Below are 21,675 nucleotides of genomic sequence, written 5' to 3'. Positions count from 1 at the left end.
ATGGGGTCGCACAGAGTCAGACATGACTGAAGCGACTTAGCAGTAGCAGCAGCAGTGAATGAATTGAACTGGCCACAAGACTTATCCTCTTAAACATTTAATGCCAAAAGATAGTGAAGCAGCCTCTTTGGAGATTTGAAGGAAAAGAATTCTTACTCAAGATTTCTGAACCCTTATTAGTTGCCACTCATATGTAAAGGTGACATATTCTTAGATACACAAGGGTACAGAAGCATATTGCCCAGGTCCCCTTTCAAGTATATAGGAGCATATTGCCAAGGTCCCCTTCCTGAAGTAATTACATGAAATATTACTCCAGCCAAGCTAGTGATGAATTAAGAAATCAGGCGTGCAGAAGACATGGTAGTAGAGTAATTGTATTTAACATTACAAATTGTTAAATTATGTAATACTAAATAGTTGTTCTACTGTTATTTAGAAATATATTATATATTAACTAATTTTTGATGAAAGATAATATATGGCTGTCACAAACTGGGTCTTTTAATAATTTATATTCATATATTTATCAATATTATAATATTGCTATGTTTATAAAATGGTAATTATAGAAATAGTGGCCCAAATATGTGTTTTAAAATGTAAAAGTAACATCTAGAACAGAGATCTATAGGCTAGAATCTACTGAACCATAGGAATCCATGGTTCTTAGTCTCTAGACTAAGTCCAGTTCTGGACTAAGTTCCTAGTTGAGAGACTAAGAACCCTTTGAAATTCTATATAAAATTATGTGTATGTTTTTCTTGGAAAAAATTCTTGAAGTGCTGCTATAGAAAAGCAGGAAAACCTCAAAGATGTACAAAACCCTGAGAATGCTGAATACAAAGCCAGAACAAGCAAATCAGTTTCAGTAATAAGATATCTAAATGAATAAAATACTCCCAGTGAAAAAAGAGACTCTCTGGGTTAAAAACAAAATCTAAGTAGCCGATATTTCCTGGAAACTCTTGAAATAGTAAGGTTGAACTCTTAAACAGATTGGCAACTGTATATCTGTTATTCCCAGCTCAAAACAGGTGAGGAAGACATTACTACCCTACAATATATACATACAAAACAAAATGTTTAAAACAAGATAGCAAAGACGATTTTATGCAAAGTAGATAGTAACATGTGCCAAATACTAAAACAAAGATAGATAAAGCTATAATTATTTAAATAATAAGGATAAATTGATAGAAACACAGCATTAGTGAGGGATTTTAATGTCTTAAGTTCTTGGTAAGTTATATAGAGGAGAGCCAGTCAATGTAAGTGGATGCTAAAGATACCTCCTGTTAATATATTTGAAAATATATTTGAAATGGACAAATTTTATGGAAATATATATAACTAAAATTGACTTGGGCTTCCCTGATAGCTCAGTTGGTAAAGAATCTGCCTGCAATGCAGGAGACCCTGGTTTGATTCCTGGGTCAGGAAGATCCTCTGGAGAAGGGATAGGCTACCCACTCCAGTGTTCTTGGGCTTCCCTTATGGCTCAGCTGATAAAGAATCTGCCTGTAATGTGGGAGACCTGGTTTCGATTTCTGGGTTGGGAATATCCTCTGGAGAAGGGAAAGGCTACCACTCCAGTATTCTGGCCTGGAGAATTCCATTGACTGTGTAGTCTATGCGGTTGCAAAGAGTTGGACACTACTGAGCGACTTTCACTCAAAATTGACTTACATAGTAGAAAACCTGCAACTGAGTATGCAATCAACTTGTCTTCAGTGAAGACATCAAACAGTAGGTTATTTCTCTCAACCTTCAAGAAATTTTCCTATACTTGATTTTCCAGAGCATGGGAAATAAAGAGAAGTTTAGAAACTAGTATGATGCTGAAATCAAAACCTGAAACAATTTACAGATCATTGTCACTAATGAAGATAAATATAAAAATTTAAAATATTAGCAAATTGAATTGAGCAGCATTTTCAGATATAAGACACTTTGACAATGTAAGGATTATTTTAGAAAGTAAGTTTATTGTAATATCAAGACTTTAATGAAAATTTATCAATATATCAAAGAAAGAAAAACAGTGATTATCTTAATAAATGCCATGAAAGGGGTTGATAAAAATTATTATTAGTTCCAGATTAAATTTCTTAATGAATCAAGGAATATTTTCCAAGCTGGCTGTGTATTATCTAACTCAGATCAGTAACCAACATCACAAATAGTTATGAAGTGTTAGAGGAAGCCTCTCTCAACCTTTATTAGTTAACATTGTTTTGAAAGCTCTAGTGAGATCAGTAAGACAGGGAAAGGAAAGATACTAATCATTAAAAGAGTGAGATAAAGTTATATCAGTGTCTGTGGAGGATGTTGCTGTTTATGTAGAAAATCGAAGCAAATCAATTATAAAATGTATCTTAGACCAAATAAAAGTTCAGTGAAGTACTATTTACAAGATAAGTGAACAAAATTCACTAGCTTTCCTTTGGGTGCATGTGTGTGTTTATTTGTATATGAATTTGATATACATATGCACATGATAACCATTAGAAAACACAAAGGGAAAGATCACATTTTTAAGAGCAATAGGACCAACAAAATAAATCCTATTGGAATATACATTCCAAAACCTTATGGAAAGTGCTGACTCATACTTTTTAATTATTTTATCATACAAAACATTAATTTATCTAACTGGTTTCCTGTTGATAGCCATTTTAGTTTTTTCCCCCTGTATCTTTGTCTTTGCTATAAATGAGTCAAGAATATTTTGAAAATTAACAAGGATGATTTATATTCCCTGCTTTTAGTTGTGAGATTAAGTTATTAATGTAATAATTGATTTTTAGTGCTGATGGTATAAAAATAGATCATTGGAATAGAAAATAAGATCTTAGATACTCTAAGCTATATGGCATTTCACATCTGGAGTATGAAACCAAAGGAAAATACCTATAAAGGAAGATATTTGACAGGTTTGATTAAAAATTAAAAACATATTTTCTCTCTGATGCTGAACTGCATTTTCCCTTCTTCCTATTCAAAGCGTGTCTTTCTTGTTTGCAGTAGGCTTTTCTGAATTCAGTTCCTTCTTTTTTCCTAACAATTCTTTTTCCAAATATCATTTCCTCTGTTTATCTAGGACTAACTGCTGTTAATACATTGACATAAATAGACTCAGTTACTATATGCAATATAAATAGTTTTTTCAGTCTTATTTCCAAAAGAATTTAGAGCAATTTGGTAACTGTATTAGTTGGGATAGACTGAGCTGCTGTTACCCAGTGACCCAGTATAGTACTCTCGTCACTCGAGCAACAGTAGTAATAACGGACATTTTTATAACATATACTCTTCGCCTGGCACATTACGTGTATTAACTCCTTTAACTCTGCCAACAACACTATGCATGGGTATCTCTGTTTTATAGATAAGGATAGTGAAAGTGAAAGTGTTAGTCTTAGACAAAAATAACTTATGTAACTTGTTCAAGGTCATGTCATTAGTAAATGGAGGAGTCGGGATTTGAATTAGGTATTCTGTCTCCAGAGCCCATTTGCTATATTGCCATGAAATAGATTTTTTTTTCCTCTCACATATCTATTCAGAAGATAGGCCTGTCAGGTGATCCTGGACAGTAGGTATCTGTCCACCATGTCATCAAAGGAAAAAGATTCTGTTTTCATCATCTCCTATGGTGTTTTCCTTATGTGCATGTGGAAAATGGTAATGAAAGAAGATGGAGGGCAGTTTCCTTTTTAAAGAATGTGACCTGGAGTTTGTATTGACAACTTTGCCTCACATACTGTTGGCCAAAATTTAATCATATGACTGTAACTACTGTGAAGGGGGCTGGAATCTATAACCTCTAGCTAAAACTCAGAGGTTCAGGTACTAAATTGAAAGAGAGAACAGATAGTTGGAGAGTGGAAAGGAGTTTATAATCTTCACTGTAATAAGTCACATTGGAAATAGAAGTAAAAAAGAGTCTAAAGAAGGTTACATTAGCAAGATGGAGGGGTAGAAGGTTCCAGTGCTCATCTTCCCTGCAAATACAGCAAAAACAATAAGTAGCAAATGAGAATATGATGTAAATATTAGGTAGCTCTGGATTTGAATGAACAAGCATCAGAAACCCCATAGAGCACAAAACCCAAGAATGGCCACACAGAAAAGTACAGGGAGCATTTTATTTCTATCACTCGATCTCCCAGTCCAGGGCAGTTTGGCATCAGGAAGGTTCTCCTCAGTAGAGTTTTTCCCATGGAAAGCAGAAGAACCCCAGTGAGCCTTACCACTGTGTATCTCTTATGTCCCTTACACTGGCAGGTGGCTTCTTTACCACTAGCACCATCAGTAACTGAACTTAAAGAAATGGAGATCTGGGAGTTATCTGAAAAAGAATTCAAAATGATTAAGGAAGCTCAGATAATTCAAGAGAAGACAGATAAACAGTTCAGTAAACTTAGGAAAACTATACATGAACAAAATGAGCATTTCAGTGAAGAGAAAGAAATCATAAAAAGAACAAAACAAATTCTGGACCTGAAGAATACACTGAATAATGCAGTAGAGAACTTCAGTATCAGGCTTAGTCAAGCAGAGGAAAGAATCTGTGAACTTGTAGACAAATCTCATGATATTATACAGGCAAAGGAGAAAAAAGAAATTAGAAAAAAAAAGAGTGAAGAAGGCCTATGTGAATAATGGAACACCATTAAATGAAACAACTTCTACGTAATGGGAGTCTCAGAAGAAGAAGAAGAAAGAGAAAGGGAGAGAAAACTTACTCTAAAAAATAATAGCTGCAAACTTACCAAATCTGGTGAAGGTATGGCTATCTAGGTGCATAAGCTCAAACATTCCCAAATAGATTCACCCCCTAAGAGATCTTCCCTAAGACATTATCATCAAGCTCTTAAAGATCAAAGACAGAGGGAGGATTTTCAAAGCAGTTAGAGAAAAAATTAGAGATGCCTTCTAGGTAACAAGGTACATGTGTGCCAAGTTACTTTAGACTCTCTGCGACATGGACTGTAGGCTTCCAGGCTTCTCTAAGGGATTTTCCAGGCAAGAATACTAGAGTGAGTTGCTGTGCCCTCCCCCACAAGGTCTTTCTGACGTAGGGCTTGAACCCACTCTTACGTCTCCTGCATTGGCAGGTGGGTTCTTTACTGCTAGCACCACCAGGTAACAAGGTACCTAGCTACAAGGTAATCCTGGTAAGCCTACTAGCAAATTTTTCAAGCCGAAGCTTGGCGTGCCAGGAGAGAGTAGGATGGTATATTCAAATTGCTTGAAGAAAACAACTGTCAATAAAAAATACTTCACCCGTCAAATTTCCTTCAGAAATGAAAGATGTATAAAGACTTCAGGAAAATAACAAAAGCTGAATGCCCACTCTGACCATTTTATTTAGCAAAGTACCAGATATTCTAGCTATAGCCATTAGGGAAAAAAGAAAGAAAAGACATTTAATTCAGAAAGGAAGAAATGAAATCATCTCTGTTTGCAGTGACATGATCTTATAAGTAGAAAACTTGTAACATCTCTACCAAAAAACTGTTAGAACTAATAGATGAATTCAATAAAGTTATAGGATACAAAATCAATATACAAATCGTCATTGCATTCCTATGCACTAATAATGAACTATCTGAAAGAGAAATTAAGAAAGCAACCCCATTTACAGTAGCATCAAGACAGTAAAGCTCTTAAAAATAAGTTTTACCAAGGAATTGAAGACCTGTGTGCTGATTAATAAAATGTTGTTGAAAGTCGTTGAAGTAGACACACACACAAATTGAAAGATATCCTGTGTTCTTGACTTGGAAGAATTAATATAAAAATGTTCATGCTGACCAAAGTTATCTTCATAATGAGTATAATCGCTATCAAAATTTCAGTGGCATTTTTCACAGAAATATAAATACTATCCGAAAATTTATATGAAACCATAAAAGACCCAAATAGCCAAAGCAGTCTTGAGAAAGGAGGACAGAGTTGGAGGCATCACACTTCCTGATTTCAGTCTATTATGAGCTTTGTTGTTGTTCAGTCACTCAGTCGCGTCCAACTGAAGCTTCAACTTCAGTGTCAGTCCTTCCAGTGACTATTCAGGGTTGATTTTTTTTTGGATTGATTGTAAGCTATTGGTAATCAAAACAGTACAGTACTCAAATAAAGCAGGCGTAAGAGCTGGAACAGAATAGAGAGCCTGGTCATAAGCCCAAGCATAATACAGTCAACTAAGTTTTGATGAGGGTGCCAGCAACACACAGTGGGGAAAGGACAGTCTCTTTAATAAATTATGTTGGGAAAACTAGGTATCCACATGCAAAAGAATGAAACTGGACCCCTATTTTACACCAGCCACAAAAACTGACTCGAAATGGATAAACTAGCCCCAAGCATCCAGTATCGTGCATCGAACCTGGACTGGCAACTCATTTCATACATGGGGCTAGTGCACTGGGACGACTCAGAGGGATGGTATGGGGATGGAGGAGGGAGGAGGGTTCAGGATGGGGAACACATGTATACCGGTGGCGGATTCATTTTGATATTTGGCAAAACTAATACAATTTTGTAAAGTTTAAAAAAAAAAAAAAAAAGAAATGGATAAACTGTATATATAAGACCTGAAACTATAAAACTCCTAGAAGAAAACTTAGGGGAAAAGATCCTTGATGTAGTTGGTCTTAGCAGTGATTTCTTGGTTAAGATAACAAAACCATAGGCAACAGAAGCTAAAATAAACAAGTGGGACTGTATCAAACTAAAAAGATTCTGCACAGCAAAGGAGAATATATTGAAAAGGCAGCCTATAGAATAGGAGAAGATATTTAGAAACTATATATCTAAGGAAAGATTAATATAAAAAATACACAGAACTCATATAGCTGAATAGTACAAAGGGAGATAGTGCAATTAAAAATGGGCAAAAGACTTGAATAGACATTTCCCCCAAAGAACAATGTACCAATGGCTAGAAGATAATGAAAAGGTGCTATATATCAGTAATCATCAGGGAAGCGCAAACCAAAACCTTGAAGAGAAATCCCCTCACACCTCTTAGAATGGCTATTATCAAAGAGACAGGAGATAGCAAATAGCAAGGATTTGGAGAAAACAGAACCCTTACACTCTGTTGGTAGGAATGTAACATGGTACATTATCTTAAAGAGATAAAAGCATACTCATGTTCATTTCAGCATTATTTACACTAGTCAACATTTGTAAATAACCTTAATGTCTTTCCATGGATAAAGGAAAAGTGATTTGTATAGATGATTCAGCCAATAAGAAAAATAAATATCATTTGTGACAGCATGGATGAATCTGGAGGGCATTTATGTTAAGTGAAATGTGCAAGACACAGAAAGACAGATACTGTGTGGTATCACTTATACATGGAATCTTTGAATTAAGACCCCCCCCCCAAAAAAAAAAAAACCAGTTTCAAAGAAACAGAATAGAATGTTGGATTCCAGGGGCTGGGAGAATGGTAAATGGGTGATACGATCCAAGGGCGTACATTTTTAGTTTTGAAAGATTGAGTTCTGAGGGTCTAACATACAGCATGGTTCAATTCAGTTCAGTTCAGTTGCTCAGTTGCGTCCGACTCTTTGCGATGCCATGGACTGAAGCACGCCAGGCCTCCCTTTCCATCATCAACCCCTGGAGTTTACTCAAACTCATCTCCATTGAGTTGGTGATGCCATCTAACCATCTCATCCTTTGTCATCCCCTTCTCCTCCTGCTCTCAATCTTTCCCAGCATCAGGGTCTTTTCCAAAGAGTCAGCTGTTCACATGAGGTGGCCAGAGTTTTGGAGTTTCAGCTTTAACATCAGTCCTTCCAATGAACACTCAGGACTGATCTCCTTTAGGATGGTCTGGTTGGTTCTCCTTGCAGTCCAAGGGACTCTCCAGAATCTTCTCCAACACCACAGTTCAAAAGCATCAATCCTTTGGCGCTCAGCTTTCTTTATAGTCCAACTCTCACATCCGTATGTGACTTCTGAAAAAACCATAGCCTTGACTAGACGGACCTTTGTTGGCAAAGTAATGTCTCTGCTTTTGAATATGCTATCTATGTTGATCATAACTTTCCTTCCAAGGAATAAGCGTCTTTTAATTTCATGACTGCAGTCACCATCTGCAGTGATTTTGGAGCCCCCCCAAAATAAAGTCTGTCACTGTTTCCACTGTATCCCCATCTGTTTGCCATGAAGTGATGGGACCAGATGCCATGATCTTCGTTTTCTGAATGTTGAGCTTTAAGCCAACTTTTTCACTCTCCGCTTTCACTTTCATCAAGAGGCTTTTTAGTTCCTCTTCACTTTCTGCCATACAGGTGGTGTCATCTGCATATCTGAGGTTATTGATATTTCTCCCGGCAATCTTGATTCCAGCTTGTGCTTCCTCCAGCCCAGTGTTTCTCATGATGTACTCTGCATAGAAGTTAAATAAGCAGGGTGACAATATACAGCCTTGATGAACTCCTTTTCCTATTTGGAACCAGTCTGTTGTTCCATGTCCAGTTCTAACTGTTGCTTCCTGACCTGCATACAGGTTTCTGAAGAGGCAGGTCAGGTGGTCTGGTATTCCCATCTCTTTCAGAATTTTCCACAGTTTATTGTGACCCACACAGTCAAAGGCTTTGGTATAGTCAATAAAGCAGAAATAGATGTTTTTCTGGAACTCTCTTGCTTTTTCAGTGATCCAGTGGATGTTGGCAATTTGATCTCTGGTTCCTCTGCCTTTTCTAAAACCAGCTTGAATATCTGGAAGTTCACGGTTCACGTATTGCTGAAGCTTGGCTTGGAGAATTTTGAGCATTACTTTACTAGTGTATGAGATGAGTGTAATTGTGCAGTAGTTTGAGCATTCTTTGGCATTGCCTTTCTTTGGGATTGGAATGAACACTGACCTTTTCCAGTCCTGTGGCCACTGCTGAGTTTTCCAAATTTGCTGGCATATTGAGCGCAGCACTTTCACAGCATCATCTTTTAGGATTTGAAATAGCTCAACTGGAATTCCATCACCTCCACTAGCTTTGTTCGTAATGATGCTTCCTGAGGCCCACTTGATTTTGCATTCCTAAGTGAGTGATCACACCATCATGGTTATCTGGGTCATGAAGATCTTTTTGTACAGTTCTTCTGTGTATTCTTGTCACCTCTTCTTAATATCTTCTGCTTCTGTTAGGTCCATACCATTTTTGTCCTTTATTGAGCCCATCTTTGCATGAAATATTCCCTTGGTATCTCTAATTTTCTTGAAGAGATCTCTAGTTTTTCCCATTCTAGTTAATGTGGCATTGTGTATTTGAAAGTTTCTGAGAGTACATCTTAAGCATGCTCACCACATGTACGTGTACACACACATACAAGATGTTAACAGTGTTAGCCATGTGAAATGAAGGAGGTATTATCTTCATCCTGACAGTCATTTTACCATGATTTACCATTTTACCATATATCATTACATCTTGCACTTTTAATATACAGTTATATTTGTCAGTTATTCCTCAATAGAATAAAAAATAAAAGCAAAGTATGGGAACATATTCTTTAAAAGTATTCTCTATTTGTCCCAATGCACTCATTGCTTACATGAGTCCTCTCAGAGCTCTCTACGTTTCTTTCCTTGTGTCCCCCGCAGCCATGCCCTCATGGTTTTTGCATTCTATTTCCTGGGCTTTCTCTAATGTATGTTCGTTTTTCATCCTCATTACTACTGTATTGGTCCGCGTAGTTATTGTCTTTTCCTCTGTTCATTGGTCCCCTTCCACGTCTGTGTTCTGATTCTCATGCCTGTCAAAGTGATCTTTTCAAAAGTCTTAAACCACTCTCCTCTTAAAAATCCCTAGTACTTGCCTTCTATTGGGTGAAAATCTAAACTACTTGGCCTCTCATACCCTTCACTTTCTCATTCTTCTGTCCTTTTCCTAGTACTTTCTCAAGCATACAAGTTAAGTCATGATTAACTTATTATTTTCCAAAGATATCATTAAAATTATTTTCAGGTTATCATTTCTTCTTCTTAAAAGTCACACTCACACACTCTTAAGTTCACCCAGATAGTTGCTATATTTTCCTCTAAGATACTGCTTACTACTTGTTTTGTGAAGTGATTACTAATAATCTTGGTCCTAAGCAGTTTGTATTTACTTCCCGTCCCTGTTTTTCCATGGCATTTTTAAGTTTATGCCTTCATTAGCATATATCTTTTATGTTATAATTATTTTTAGTCTTTCTCTATTTAACTTCATAAGTGCCCTGAGGGCAGAGACTGCATTTACACATCTTTTAAAAAATTCCCAGCACACAACGCAGTGCATGGTACATGGCAGTCATTGAGGGAAATAAATGGGAAGTGAATTGTAAGTGGATGAAAGTAGTTATTGAAATGTATCATAAATAGGAAACAAGATGTTTCATTCAGGCTGTTGCAATATAAGACATTAATTTTTTAGAACGTGCCAACATTAGTAAAAAGCCCATACATTTTTAGAGTGCTTTTTCAAATTTTGAAGTATTTTCACTTCATCTCATAGGTTTTTCAACACCTGGGACAACATTAGAGACATTTTTTAATAAGAAAATGTAATTTACTTTTCCTTTAGTAATTGAGATACTGGTGCTATATATATATATATATATATATATAAAACACTTTACTTTTGGATGTGCATGTTATAGAATGCTTACCTCTGACCTACTTATAGCACATTTTGTATCACAGTGGATGACGTAGTAGATGAAAGTGATGACAACGATGATATTGATTTAGAAGCTGAAAATGAAACTGAAAATGAAGATGACCTAGATCAAAATTTTAAGGTTGGTATAAATTTCTGTTTTCAGTCAATTTTATGAATGTATACACAGTTGTAGAAAAAAGATTGGGTAGATATATATAGCTATTGAAAGTGAAAGTCACTCAGTCGTGTCTGACTCTTTGCCCGAATTCTCTGGGCCAGAATACTGGAGTGGGTAGCCTTTCCCTTCTCCAGGGGATTTCCCAACCCAGGGATCGAACCCAGGGCTCCTGCATTGCAGGCATATTCTTTACCAGCTGAGCCACAAAGGAAGGCCAAGAACACTGGAGTGGGTAGCCTATCCCTCCTCCAGCAGATCTTCCTGACCCAGGAATCGAACTGGGGTCTCCATCCATTGCAGGTGGATTCTTTCCCAACTGAGCTATCAGGAAACAGTAGATTAATTTGTTTTATCCACATCTTTTTTATCATGAATAACTGTGGATGCTAAGCTATTGAAATGAAAATAATGTTGCTTTAAATACATTGTCTGAAAAGGTCCTTAAAATAAGATATTTTCACTCTTTTCTGACCAGAGAGATTTTATCTAAACTTTCTGACTTAGATTTTAAAGTCTAAGGAAATCTAAGTTTGAGTCACAACTTATTTTGCTTTATTAAGTGGTAGAGGGGGCCATTTTAGTATCTGTAGAAAAACATCTGTTTAATTCCTTCATTTTTCAACTGTTTAGCTTTTAGTACCTTCTGGGGGCAGAGAGAGTTTGTTTGACTCTCGTCTCCTTGGGCCTTTTTGTCTTGAAATGCTACATTGAAATTGGTTTACACTGAGTATTTGACTGTCTTTGGAGATAGAGTCTAAGATCCTGGAAGGAGATTTCTATCTTAACAGCAGATGTAGAACCAGTTTTATGTGATAACCAAGGCAAGCTTTGGCAAAATTGCAAAGGTAGCCGGTTTAGAAAACATCCTGGCATCAAGAAGCTACAGGGAGGAAAAACAGTGCAGGCTCTGGAAAGAAAGTGAGGTTTCTCAGTTGTGTCCGACTCTTTGTGACCCCATGGACTATAGCCTGCCAGGCTCCTCCATCCGTGGGATTTCCTAGGCAAGAATACTGGAGTGGGTTGCCATTTCCTTCTCCAGGGGATCTTCCTGACCCAGGGATCAAACCTGGTTCTTCTGCACTGCAGGTACTCTTTACCGTCTGAGCTACCAGGGAAGCTACAGGCTCTGGTGTTCAAGGCAAAAAATCTGGGGTAACTGTATGTTGGTGGTTCTGGATTTGATACGGAAAATGAACTGGTAGAATCTGAGTTAGGGCAGGTCAGCAGAGTTTACATTCTGTATACAAAGTGTTCCTTAGATAGCAGGAGGTATATTAAAATCAACTGTTTGGATTTATTGGGATATGAGTGTTTAGAGATAGTAAAATTTCGTAGATTAACACTTAAGTTTATAATTTAAAGTTTTATATGTTGTTGGAAACCTTTCTTTTATGTATGTTTCCATGTCTATTAAAAACAGTATTTTGAGTATAATTTATTCTTTCTGGCTCAGGGTCCTTATTAAAAATATATACAGATGTTGTGATCTACAGATGTATAAATGGAAATTGGTAGGGAAGTAGAACTCAATAGGAATTTATAACAGTGATACTAATTTTTATGTTTGGAGGTTGTCAGTGTATATGCATGAATACATATTTAAAAATTTTTTAAAAATCATTTGAGGGTAAGTTACATACCTTATATCATGGTTGTTTATCCCTAAATATATTAGTGTGTATTTCCTAATGACAGCGATACAGTCATCTCTCTGTATGTGAGTGTCCTGGGGTGAATTGGTCCCCGAACCCACCTTGGATACCAAAATCCACAGATGCTCAATTTCTTAATATAAAGTGATGAAGTAATTGCATGTAACCTATGCACATCCTCCCATATACTTTGCCATCTCTAGATTACCTATAATACCTAATAATATGTAAATACTATATAAATAGTTGTAAGTAAAATGTAAATGCTGTGTATATAGTTATTCAGTTCAGTTCAGTTCAGTCGCTTAGGCATGTCCGACTCTTTGCGACCCCATGAATTGCAGCACACCAGACCTCCCTGTCCATCACCAACTACCGGAGTTCACTCAAACTCACGTCCATCGAGTCAGTGATGCCATCCAGCCATCTCATCCTCTGTCGTCCCCTTCTCCTCCTACCTCCAGTCCCTCCCAGCATCAGAGTCTTTTCCAATGAGTCAACTCTTCTCATGAGGTGACCAAAGTACTGGAGTTTCAGCTTTAGCATCATTACTTCCAAAGAACACCCAGGACTGATCTCCTTCAGAATGGACTGGTTGGACCTCCTTGCAGTCCAAGGGACTCTCAAGAGTCTTCTCCAACACCACAGTTCCAAAACATCAATTCTTCGGCGCTCAGCCTTCTTCACAGTCCAACTCTCACATCCATACATGACCACAGGAAAAACCATAGCCTTGACTAGACGGACCTTTGTTGGCAAAGTAATGTCTCTGCTTTTGAATATGCTATCTAGGTTGGTCATAACTTTCCTTCCAAGGAGTAAGCGTCTCTTAATTTCATGGCTGCAGTCACCATCTGCAGTGATTTTGGAGCCCCCCCAAAAAAAGTCTGACACTGTTTCCACTGTTTCCCCATCTATTTCCCATGAAGTGATGGGACCAGATGCCATGATCTTAGTTTTCTGAATGTTGAGCTTTAAGCCAACTTTTTCACTCTCCGCTTTCATTTTCATCAAGAGGCTTTTTCATTCCTCTTCACTTTCTGCCATAAGGGTGGTGTCATCTGCATATCTGAGGTTATTGATATTTCTCCCAGCAATCTTGATTCCAGCTTGTGCTTCCTCCAGCCCAGTGTTTCTCATGATGTACTCTGCATAGAAGTTAAATAAGCAGGGTGACAATATACAGCCTTGACGTACTCCTTTTCCTTTTTGGAACCAGTCTGTTGTTCCATGTCCAGTTCTAACAGTTGTTTCCTGACCTGCATATAGGTTTCTCAAGAGGCAGGTCAGGTGGTCTGGTATTCCCATCTCTTTCAGAATTTTCCACAGTTTATTGTGACCCACACAGTCAAAGGCTTTGGCATAGTCAATAAAGCAGAAATAGATGTTTTTCTGGAACTCTCTTGCTTTTTCCATGATCCAGTGGATGTTGGCAATTTCATCTCTGGTTCCTCTGCCTTTTCTAAAACCAGCTTGAACATCTGGAAGTTCACAGTTCATGTATTGCTGAAGCCTGGCTTGGAGAATTTTGAGCATTACTTTACTAGCGTGTGAGATGAGTGCAATTGTGCGGTAGTTTGAGCATTTTTTGGCATTGCCTTTCTTTGGGATTGGAATGAACACTGACCTTTTCCAGTCCTGTGGCCACTGCTGAGTTTTCCAAATTTTCTGGCATATTGAGTGCAGCACTTTCACAGCATCATCTTTCAGGATTTGGAATAGCTCAACTGGAATTCCATCACCTCCACTAGCTTTGTTCGTAGTGATGCTTCCTAAGGCCCACTTGACTTCACATTCCAGGATATCTGGCACTAGGTCAGTGATCACACCATTATGATTATCTGGATCGTGAAGATCTTTTTGTACAGTTCTTCTGTGTATTCTTGCCACCTCTTCTTAATATCTTCTGCTTCTGTTAGGTCCATACCATTTCTGTCCTTTATTGAGCCCATCTTTGCATGAAATGTTCCCTTGTTATCTCTAATTTTCTTGAAGAGATCTCTAGTCTTTCCCATTCTGTTGTTTTCCTCTATCTTTGCATTGATCACTGAGGAAGGCTTTCTTATCTCTTCTTGCCATTCTTTGGAACTCTGCATTCAGATGCTTGTATCTTTCCTTTTCTCCTTTGCTTTTAGGCTTCTCTTCTTTTCACAGCTATTTGTAAGCCCTCCCCAGACAGCCATTTTGCTTTTTTGCATTTCTTTTCCATGGGGATGGTCTTGATCACTGTCTCCTGTAGAATGTCACAAACCTCCGTCCATAGTTCATAATGCACTCTTATCTATCAGATCTAGTGCCTTAAATTTATTTCTCACTTCCACAGTATAATCATAAGGGATTTGATTTAGGTCATACCTGAATGGTCTAGTGGGTTTCCCTACTTTCTTCAATTTCAGTCTGAATTTGGCAATAAGGAGTTTATGATCTGAGCCACAGTCAGCTCCTGGTCTTATTTTTGCTGACTGTATAGAGCTTCTCCATCTTTGGCTGCAAAGAATATAATGAATCTGATTTTGGTGTTGACCATCTGGTGATGTCCATGTGTAGAGTCTTCTCTTGTGTTGTTGGAAGAGGGTGTTTGGTATGACCAGTGTGTTCTCTCGGCAAAACTCTATTAGCCTTTGCCCTGCTTCATTCTGTATTCCAAGGCCAAATTTGCCTGTTATTCCAGGTGTTTCTTGATTTCCTACTTTTGCATTCCAGTCCCCTATAACGAAAAAGACATCTTTTTTGAGTATTAGTTCTAAAAGGTCTTGTAGGTCTTCATAGAACCGTTCAACTTCAGCTTCTTCAGTGTTACTGATTGGGGCGTAGACTTGGATTACTGTGATATTGAATTTTTTGCCTTGGAAACGAACAGAGATCATCCTTTCGTTTTTGAGATTGCATCCAGGTATGGCATTTCGGACTCTCTTGTTGACTATAATGGCTACTCCATTTCTTCTAAGGGATTCCTGCCCGCAGTAGTAGATATAATGGTCATCTGAGTTAAATTCACCCATTCCAGTCCATTTTAGTTTGCTGATTCCTAGAATGTCGATGTTCACTCTTGCCATCTCCTGTTTGACCACTTTCAATTTGCCTTGATTCATGGATTTAACATTCCAGTCCTATGCAATATTGCTTTTTACAGCATTGGGCTTTGCTTCTATCACCAGTGACATCCACAAATGTGCATTGTTTTTGCTTTGGCTCCGTCCCTTCATTCTTTCTGGATTTATTTCTCCACTGATCTCCAGTAGAATATTGGGCACCTACCGACCTGGGGAGTTCCTCTTTCACTATCCTATCATTTTGGCTTTTCATACTGTTCATTGGGTTTTCAAGGCAAGAAGACTGAAGTGGTTTGCCATTGCCTTCTCCAGTGGACCAGATTCTGTCAGACCTCTCCATCATGACCCGCCCGTCTTGGGTGGCCACATAGGGCATGGCTTAGTTTCATTGAGTTAGACAAGGCTGTGGTCGTAATGTGATTAGATTGACTAATTTTCTGTGATTATGGTTTCAGTGTGTCTGCCCTCTGATGCCCTCTTGCAACACCTACCGTCTTACTTGGGTTTCTCTTACGTTGGACATGGGGTATCTCTTCATGGCTGCTCCAGCAAAGCACAGCTATCTTGTCTCTTACTCTCCTTTAATTTAGAACATTTCCACAGATTTATTTTTTGGCATTCACATCTATAAAAAAGAGTTATTGACAGTATTACTCACTAGGGTATTTGAGATTGCTCACATTTACCCCATTTTACCTTAACAAGCAATTATGTAATAAGAAAAAGTAGTAGATTGAATTTATTGAACACATAGTCCGGTGCTAGTCCATGTGCCTTACATACATAGACATACCTTGTTTTATTACACTTTGCTTTATTGTGCTTTGCAGATACTGTGTTCTTAACAAATTGAAGAAGGTTTGTGGCAACCTTATGCGGAACAAGTCTATTGGTGCCATTTTTCCAATAGCATTTGCTCTCTTAATGTCTCTGTGTCACATTTTTTTGTAGTTTTACAGTGTTTCAAACTTTTTCATTATTAATATATAGATATGGTGATCTGTGACCAGTGATTTTTCTTGTAATTATTTAGCAATAAATATTTTTAAATTAGGGTTTTTTTTTTTTTTTTAGATATTATGTATTGAACACTTAATGGACCACAGGGTAGTGTGAACATAATTTTTATATGTATTGGAAAACCAAAAATTCACCCAACTTGCTTTGTTTTGACATTTATTTTATTGTGGTGGTCTGGAACTGAACCTGTGTCCGGGTATGCCTATAGAAGTCATTAAATCCTGTAAGGTATATGGTATTATTACCTCTGCTTTACAGGGCTGATAGTTGGAAACCAAAGACACAGAAACATTATCTGTTGTAGAGACTGCAATCACACTTGAACACAGATGTTCAACCTCTAGTGATTCCATTCTCTTTGCCCTAGATTTTGCAGAATTTGGAAAATTTATAGAAATTTGAAGGTTCTAGAAGACTTGTCTTCAGATTGCCAGAACTCGTCAGTTTATTAACTTCAATGTATTCTTTTTTTCCCTCCTTAATTTTAGAAGAACTTTAAGAAGTAAGAGGTTTATTTTTCCTGAATGTGTCAGGAACTCTTTATCTTTGTTTTTCCCCAAACCAAAGCACAAATATTTTGCTGTTGACTTCTGAAAGTAGTTTTCTTTCCTCACTGTGCCTGTTTTACAGGTAAATTAAAAAATTTTTTTTTAAATGGCCACCTTGTAAAGCTGTATCATCATAAATTAATACTGAATATTGGACTGCTAGTGTGTTTAGAAGTGGAGAAGGCAATGGCACCCCACTGCAGTACTCTTGCCTGGGAAATCCTATGGACGGAGGAGCCTGGTAGGCTGCAGTCCATGGGGTCGCTGAGGGTCAGACACGACTGAGCGGCTTCCCTTTCACTTTTCACTTTCATGCATTGGAGAAGGAAATGGCAGCCCACTCCAGTGTTCTTGCCTGGAGAATCCCAGGGACGGCGGAGCCTGGTGGGCTGCCGTCTATGGGGTCGCACAGAGTTGGACACGACTGAAGCGACTTAGCAGCAGTGTGTTTAGAGAAAGGAATATCTTTAAAGTTTTTTTTTTTATTATTTTGATAGTATTATCTACTTTAATAGATGCTAATAAAGAAAATTACATAGTTTTTGTTCTTCAAAGCATAATTTAAGGATATATAAAATCATATATTTTATGTATATGACACAATAATTAATATGATACTCTTTAAATGAAACTAGTCTTTATTATTTATGGCAATGAGATATTTTATTGCTTAAAGAAATAATAACTAAACTCCTTATTATGAGATATGGGAAATACATAGTATATTTTTCTTTTTTAAATTACTTGTTAGTATGACAGTATATAAATATAATCAGATACATGTATATAAGTATTTTAAGGATTGACAGTAGAATGAATTTAAATCTGAAAAATAAGTAGTTTGCTCTTATTGTCTTTCTTTAACCATCAACACGGGTAATAATGGATTTGTATTTGTGTTAGGCCAGAGCTGTTAAGGGTCCTAGAAGCTAGCTTGGATAGTAGGTTACTGACATTTATCTTTCCATCATGATGTATATTATCTCCTTTTACAGGTACAGATCAGATTGATCCTGGGTACATATCTTATTCCTATGAGGTCATATTTCTGTACATTTACCCTTTGTTTTTTTTGCCCAAAGAGACATGGAAATCATTTCCAGCTGTTGTTTCATTCCTCAGTGTTTTTTTCCATGAACAACAGAGTGAATGATGATACCGAATCTTTTCTAAGGGAACTTTATTGACCATGGAATATAAGAGTGTGTGATACCCATTGCTCTCTCTTGAGGCAATGAATTATGTTGGCTAACAGTGTATTCTTCGAAATCACTGATTGATTTTACATTCTGCTCCTGTTTGCAAGCCACTTAACCTCTCTGTACTTCAGTCTCCTTTAGTTTTATGGAGATGATGATACTACTTTACAGTATTCTTACACAGATTAAATTAGATCATAAGGTAAAATCCTTAGCATATTGCCTCACTTATTTTCATTGCTTGATAAAAGTTATTTTGATTATCGCTGTCACCATCATATACTTAGGTTTTTCAGTTTAGTTTTCTGAAGTTTTACTGCCCTTTAATCTGAGCAAAATGATGGCAGTTAGTGAGATTGGGGGCAGGGAGCATACTTTAGTATTGATCTTGATGTTAGTTTTTCTGTTTTGAGGAGCTCAAATACTGTATTATGTTAGAATAATCTTTGATTAAAAAAAAAACAAAACAACCAAGACAACAATAATACAACAATCAAAAAAATACAAGCAAGTTTTATTTTACAGTGAAATTTATGCAGCCTTTCTGTAGTGATTATTCTCTGTGTGCATGTAATTAATAATTTGGAAACTTTAAATCTGAAATGTACTTTTCTTAATTAATGACATTCCATTTTTATTATTTCAGAATGATGATATTGAAACGGATATTAACAAACTAAAACCCCAGCAAGAACCAGGACGAACAATAGAAGAACTTAAAATGTATGAACACCTTTTCCCTGAGCTTGTTGATGATTTTCAGGTATAAATATAGATAATTCAGCATCTTAACTCATTTTAAGAAAGAGTTCTTTTTTCTTAGACCCATAATCACTCTTTTCTTTCTGCATTTCATTTCTAAAAGATGAAAGTGGCATTGCTTTTCTGACTGACTTTGGAGAATTGTTTCAACATTCTGAGCTGCAAAATGAGAAACTGCTATCTGTAAAATGAGAGAACTAGTCCGTTTAACGGAGAAGGCAATGGCACCCCACTCTAGTACTTTTGCCTAGGAAGTCCCATGGACGGAGGAGCCTGGTAGGCTGCGTTTCATGGGGTCGCTAGAGTCGGACACGACTGAGCGACTTCACTTTCACTTTTCACTTTCATGCATTGGAGAAGGAAATGTTCCACTCCAGTGTTCTTGCCTGGAGAATCCCAGGGAGGGGAACCCTGGTTGGCTGCCGTCTATGGGGTCGCACAGAGTCGGACACGACTGAAGCGACGCAGCAGCAGCAGCAGGCCCTTTAAATTTTGGACTAGCTTTTAAATTTTTTAACCATTTTTTTAAATCAAAATAATTGACATAGATTTTATTAACTTTTAAAAATCGTTAGAATGGCATTTCTGAAAGGGAGATGAGAGAAAATACTTAATTAAAAATATAGTCTGTGCTAGTCTGTGAACTGTACTAATAGTCACCATATAATCATGGAATGTCAGGGAAAAAGGACAGCTGGAAGTTGTTTCTGAAATGTTGACAAGAAGTCACTCTCCTTATGAAGCAACTTAAAGACTTCATTGCCAGGAGAAATATCAATAAACTCAGATATGCAGATGATACCATTCTAATGGCAGACAGTGAAGAGGAACAAAAGAGCCTCTCAATACAGGTGAAAGATGAGAATGAAAAAGCTGGCTTAAAACTCAGTGTTAAAAAAACGAAGATCATGGCATCCGGTCCTATCTTGGCAAGAAGGGGGAAAAGTGGAAACAGTGACAGATGTTTTTTCTTGGGCTCCAAAATTGTTGTGGATGGTGACTGCAGCCATCAAATTAGAAGAGGTTTGCTTCTTGGAAGGAAAGCTATGACAAACCTAGTCAGTGTATTAAAGCAGAGATATCACTTTGCTGACAAAAGTCCGTCTATGGTTTTTCCAGTAGTCATGTATGGATGAGAGATTCGGACCATAAAGCAGGCTGAACACCAAAAAATTGATGCTTTTGGACTGTGGTGCTAGAGAAGACTCTTGAGAATCCCTTGCACAGCAAGGAGATCAAACCAGTCAATCCTAAAGGAAATCGTCCCTGAATATTCATCAGGAAGAACTGATGCTGAAGCTGAAGCTCCAGTACTTTGGCCACCTGATGCAAAGACCCGACTCTTTGGAAAAGACCCTGATGCTGGGAAAGATTGAAGGCAAAAGGAGAGGGGGGCTGCAGAGGGTGAGATGGTTAGATAGCATCACCAACTCAATGGACATGAGTTTGAGTGAACTCTGGGAGATAATGAAGAACAGGGGAGCCTGGTGTTTTGCAGTCTATGGGGTCACAAAGAGTCAGACACAACTTGGTGACTGAACAACAAGTCCTCATTTATTTACTAGAATATAATAGACAACCTGGACTGCACAGCTATTAAATGATAAAGCTGATTGAATTGATGGCAAGTAGTAGATCTAATTTTTAGCACTCATTCTGCTGCTCATTTGTGGATTCCTGAAACTGCCCAGGATCTTAAACTGTAAAATGAAGGGTTTGAATCATATATTCTTAGATTTTACTTATGTAAACCCCTTCCCTCAAGTTTCACAGTTAATTTCCAGTTGCTTAAAGAAAAAGACTTAAATGTGAAGCTATTGAGAGATAAAAATAGAGAAGTACTTTCTAGCTAATGTTTACATTTCACATTTCTAATTATTCAGGTTTTTCTTTGGGAAACAATGAGCTTTGGATGCTATGGAAGAGGCAGCAAGTTGCTTTCTCTCTCCCTCCCCTGCTGTCTTGGTACTCCCCATAGATCTGGCGGATGTTGGAGGGTATATTGAAATCAGGGATAGGACAGAGGAAGTCAGGAAAGAGGACAGGAGTGAAGGAGAGGATATTTGTCAAAAAGAAAAAGAAGAAGGCAGGAAGAGGCATTTGAGAAAGAATGCAGGGTAATTTTCTTTCGTGCAACCTACAGGAAGTATCCAGCTGCTCTTTTAACACTTTTGTGCCCACTAAAAAAACCAGTGATAACAAACACTGCCAATTCAAAGCAGAAAAAATATTGTGGAAGGGATTTGGAGTAGGAATTGATTATTCTGTGAAGAAATGATCTATTTTCATCTCTGTCTTATATACATATAAGAATTATATACTGTGCATAAAAATGGCAGGAGTTTTGATGTGGGAATAGAGAAAAGTAGGTTTTTTTTTTACTAAGTGTGAAAAGTGAAAGTGAAAGTCACTCAGTCATGTCCAACTGTTTGTGACCCCATGGACTACATATACAGTCCGTGGAATTCTCCAGGTCAGAATACTGGAGTAGATAGCCTTTGCCTTCTCCAGAGGATCTTCCCAACCCAGGGATCAAACCCAGGTCTCCTGCATTGCAGGTGGATTCTTTACCAGCTGAGCCACAAGTGAAACC

General features: G+C 37.5%; 1 protein-coding gene across 4 annotated transcripts in view; it reads left to right on the top strand.

Annotated features, from left to right (window-relative positions):
- AGTPBP1 (ATP/GTP binding carboxypeptidase 1) overlaps positions 1–21,675 on the top strand; it is a 202,452-nt gene that overhangs the window by 87,768 nt on the left and 93,009 nt on the right. For all 4 annotated transcript variants that reach the window (XM_055578958.1, XM_055578956.1, XM_055578957.1 and 1 more), the window contains 2 exons: positions 10,712–10,809; positions 18,967–19,083. In XM_055578958.1, coding sequence (XP_055434933.1) covers positions 10,712–10,809; positions 18,967–19,083 — 215 coding nt within the window. The remainder of the gene's footprint in view (positions 1–10,711; positions 10,810–18,966; positions 19,084–21,675) is intronic.

The sequence above is a fragment of the Bubalus kerabau genome, chromosome 4, assembly GCF_029407905.1.
Source record: "Bubalus kerabau isolate K-KA32 ecotype Philippines breed swamp buffalo chromosome 4, PCC_UOA_SB_1v2, whole genome shotgun sequence".
Taxonomy (NCBI): Eukaryota; Metazoa; Chordata; class Mammalia; order Artiodactyla; family Bovidae; genus Bubalus; species Bubalus kerabau.
Note: the sequence above shows the minus strand (reverse complement) of the source record. Positions and strands in the feature narration are given on the sequence as shown.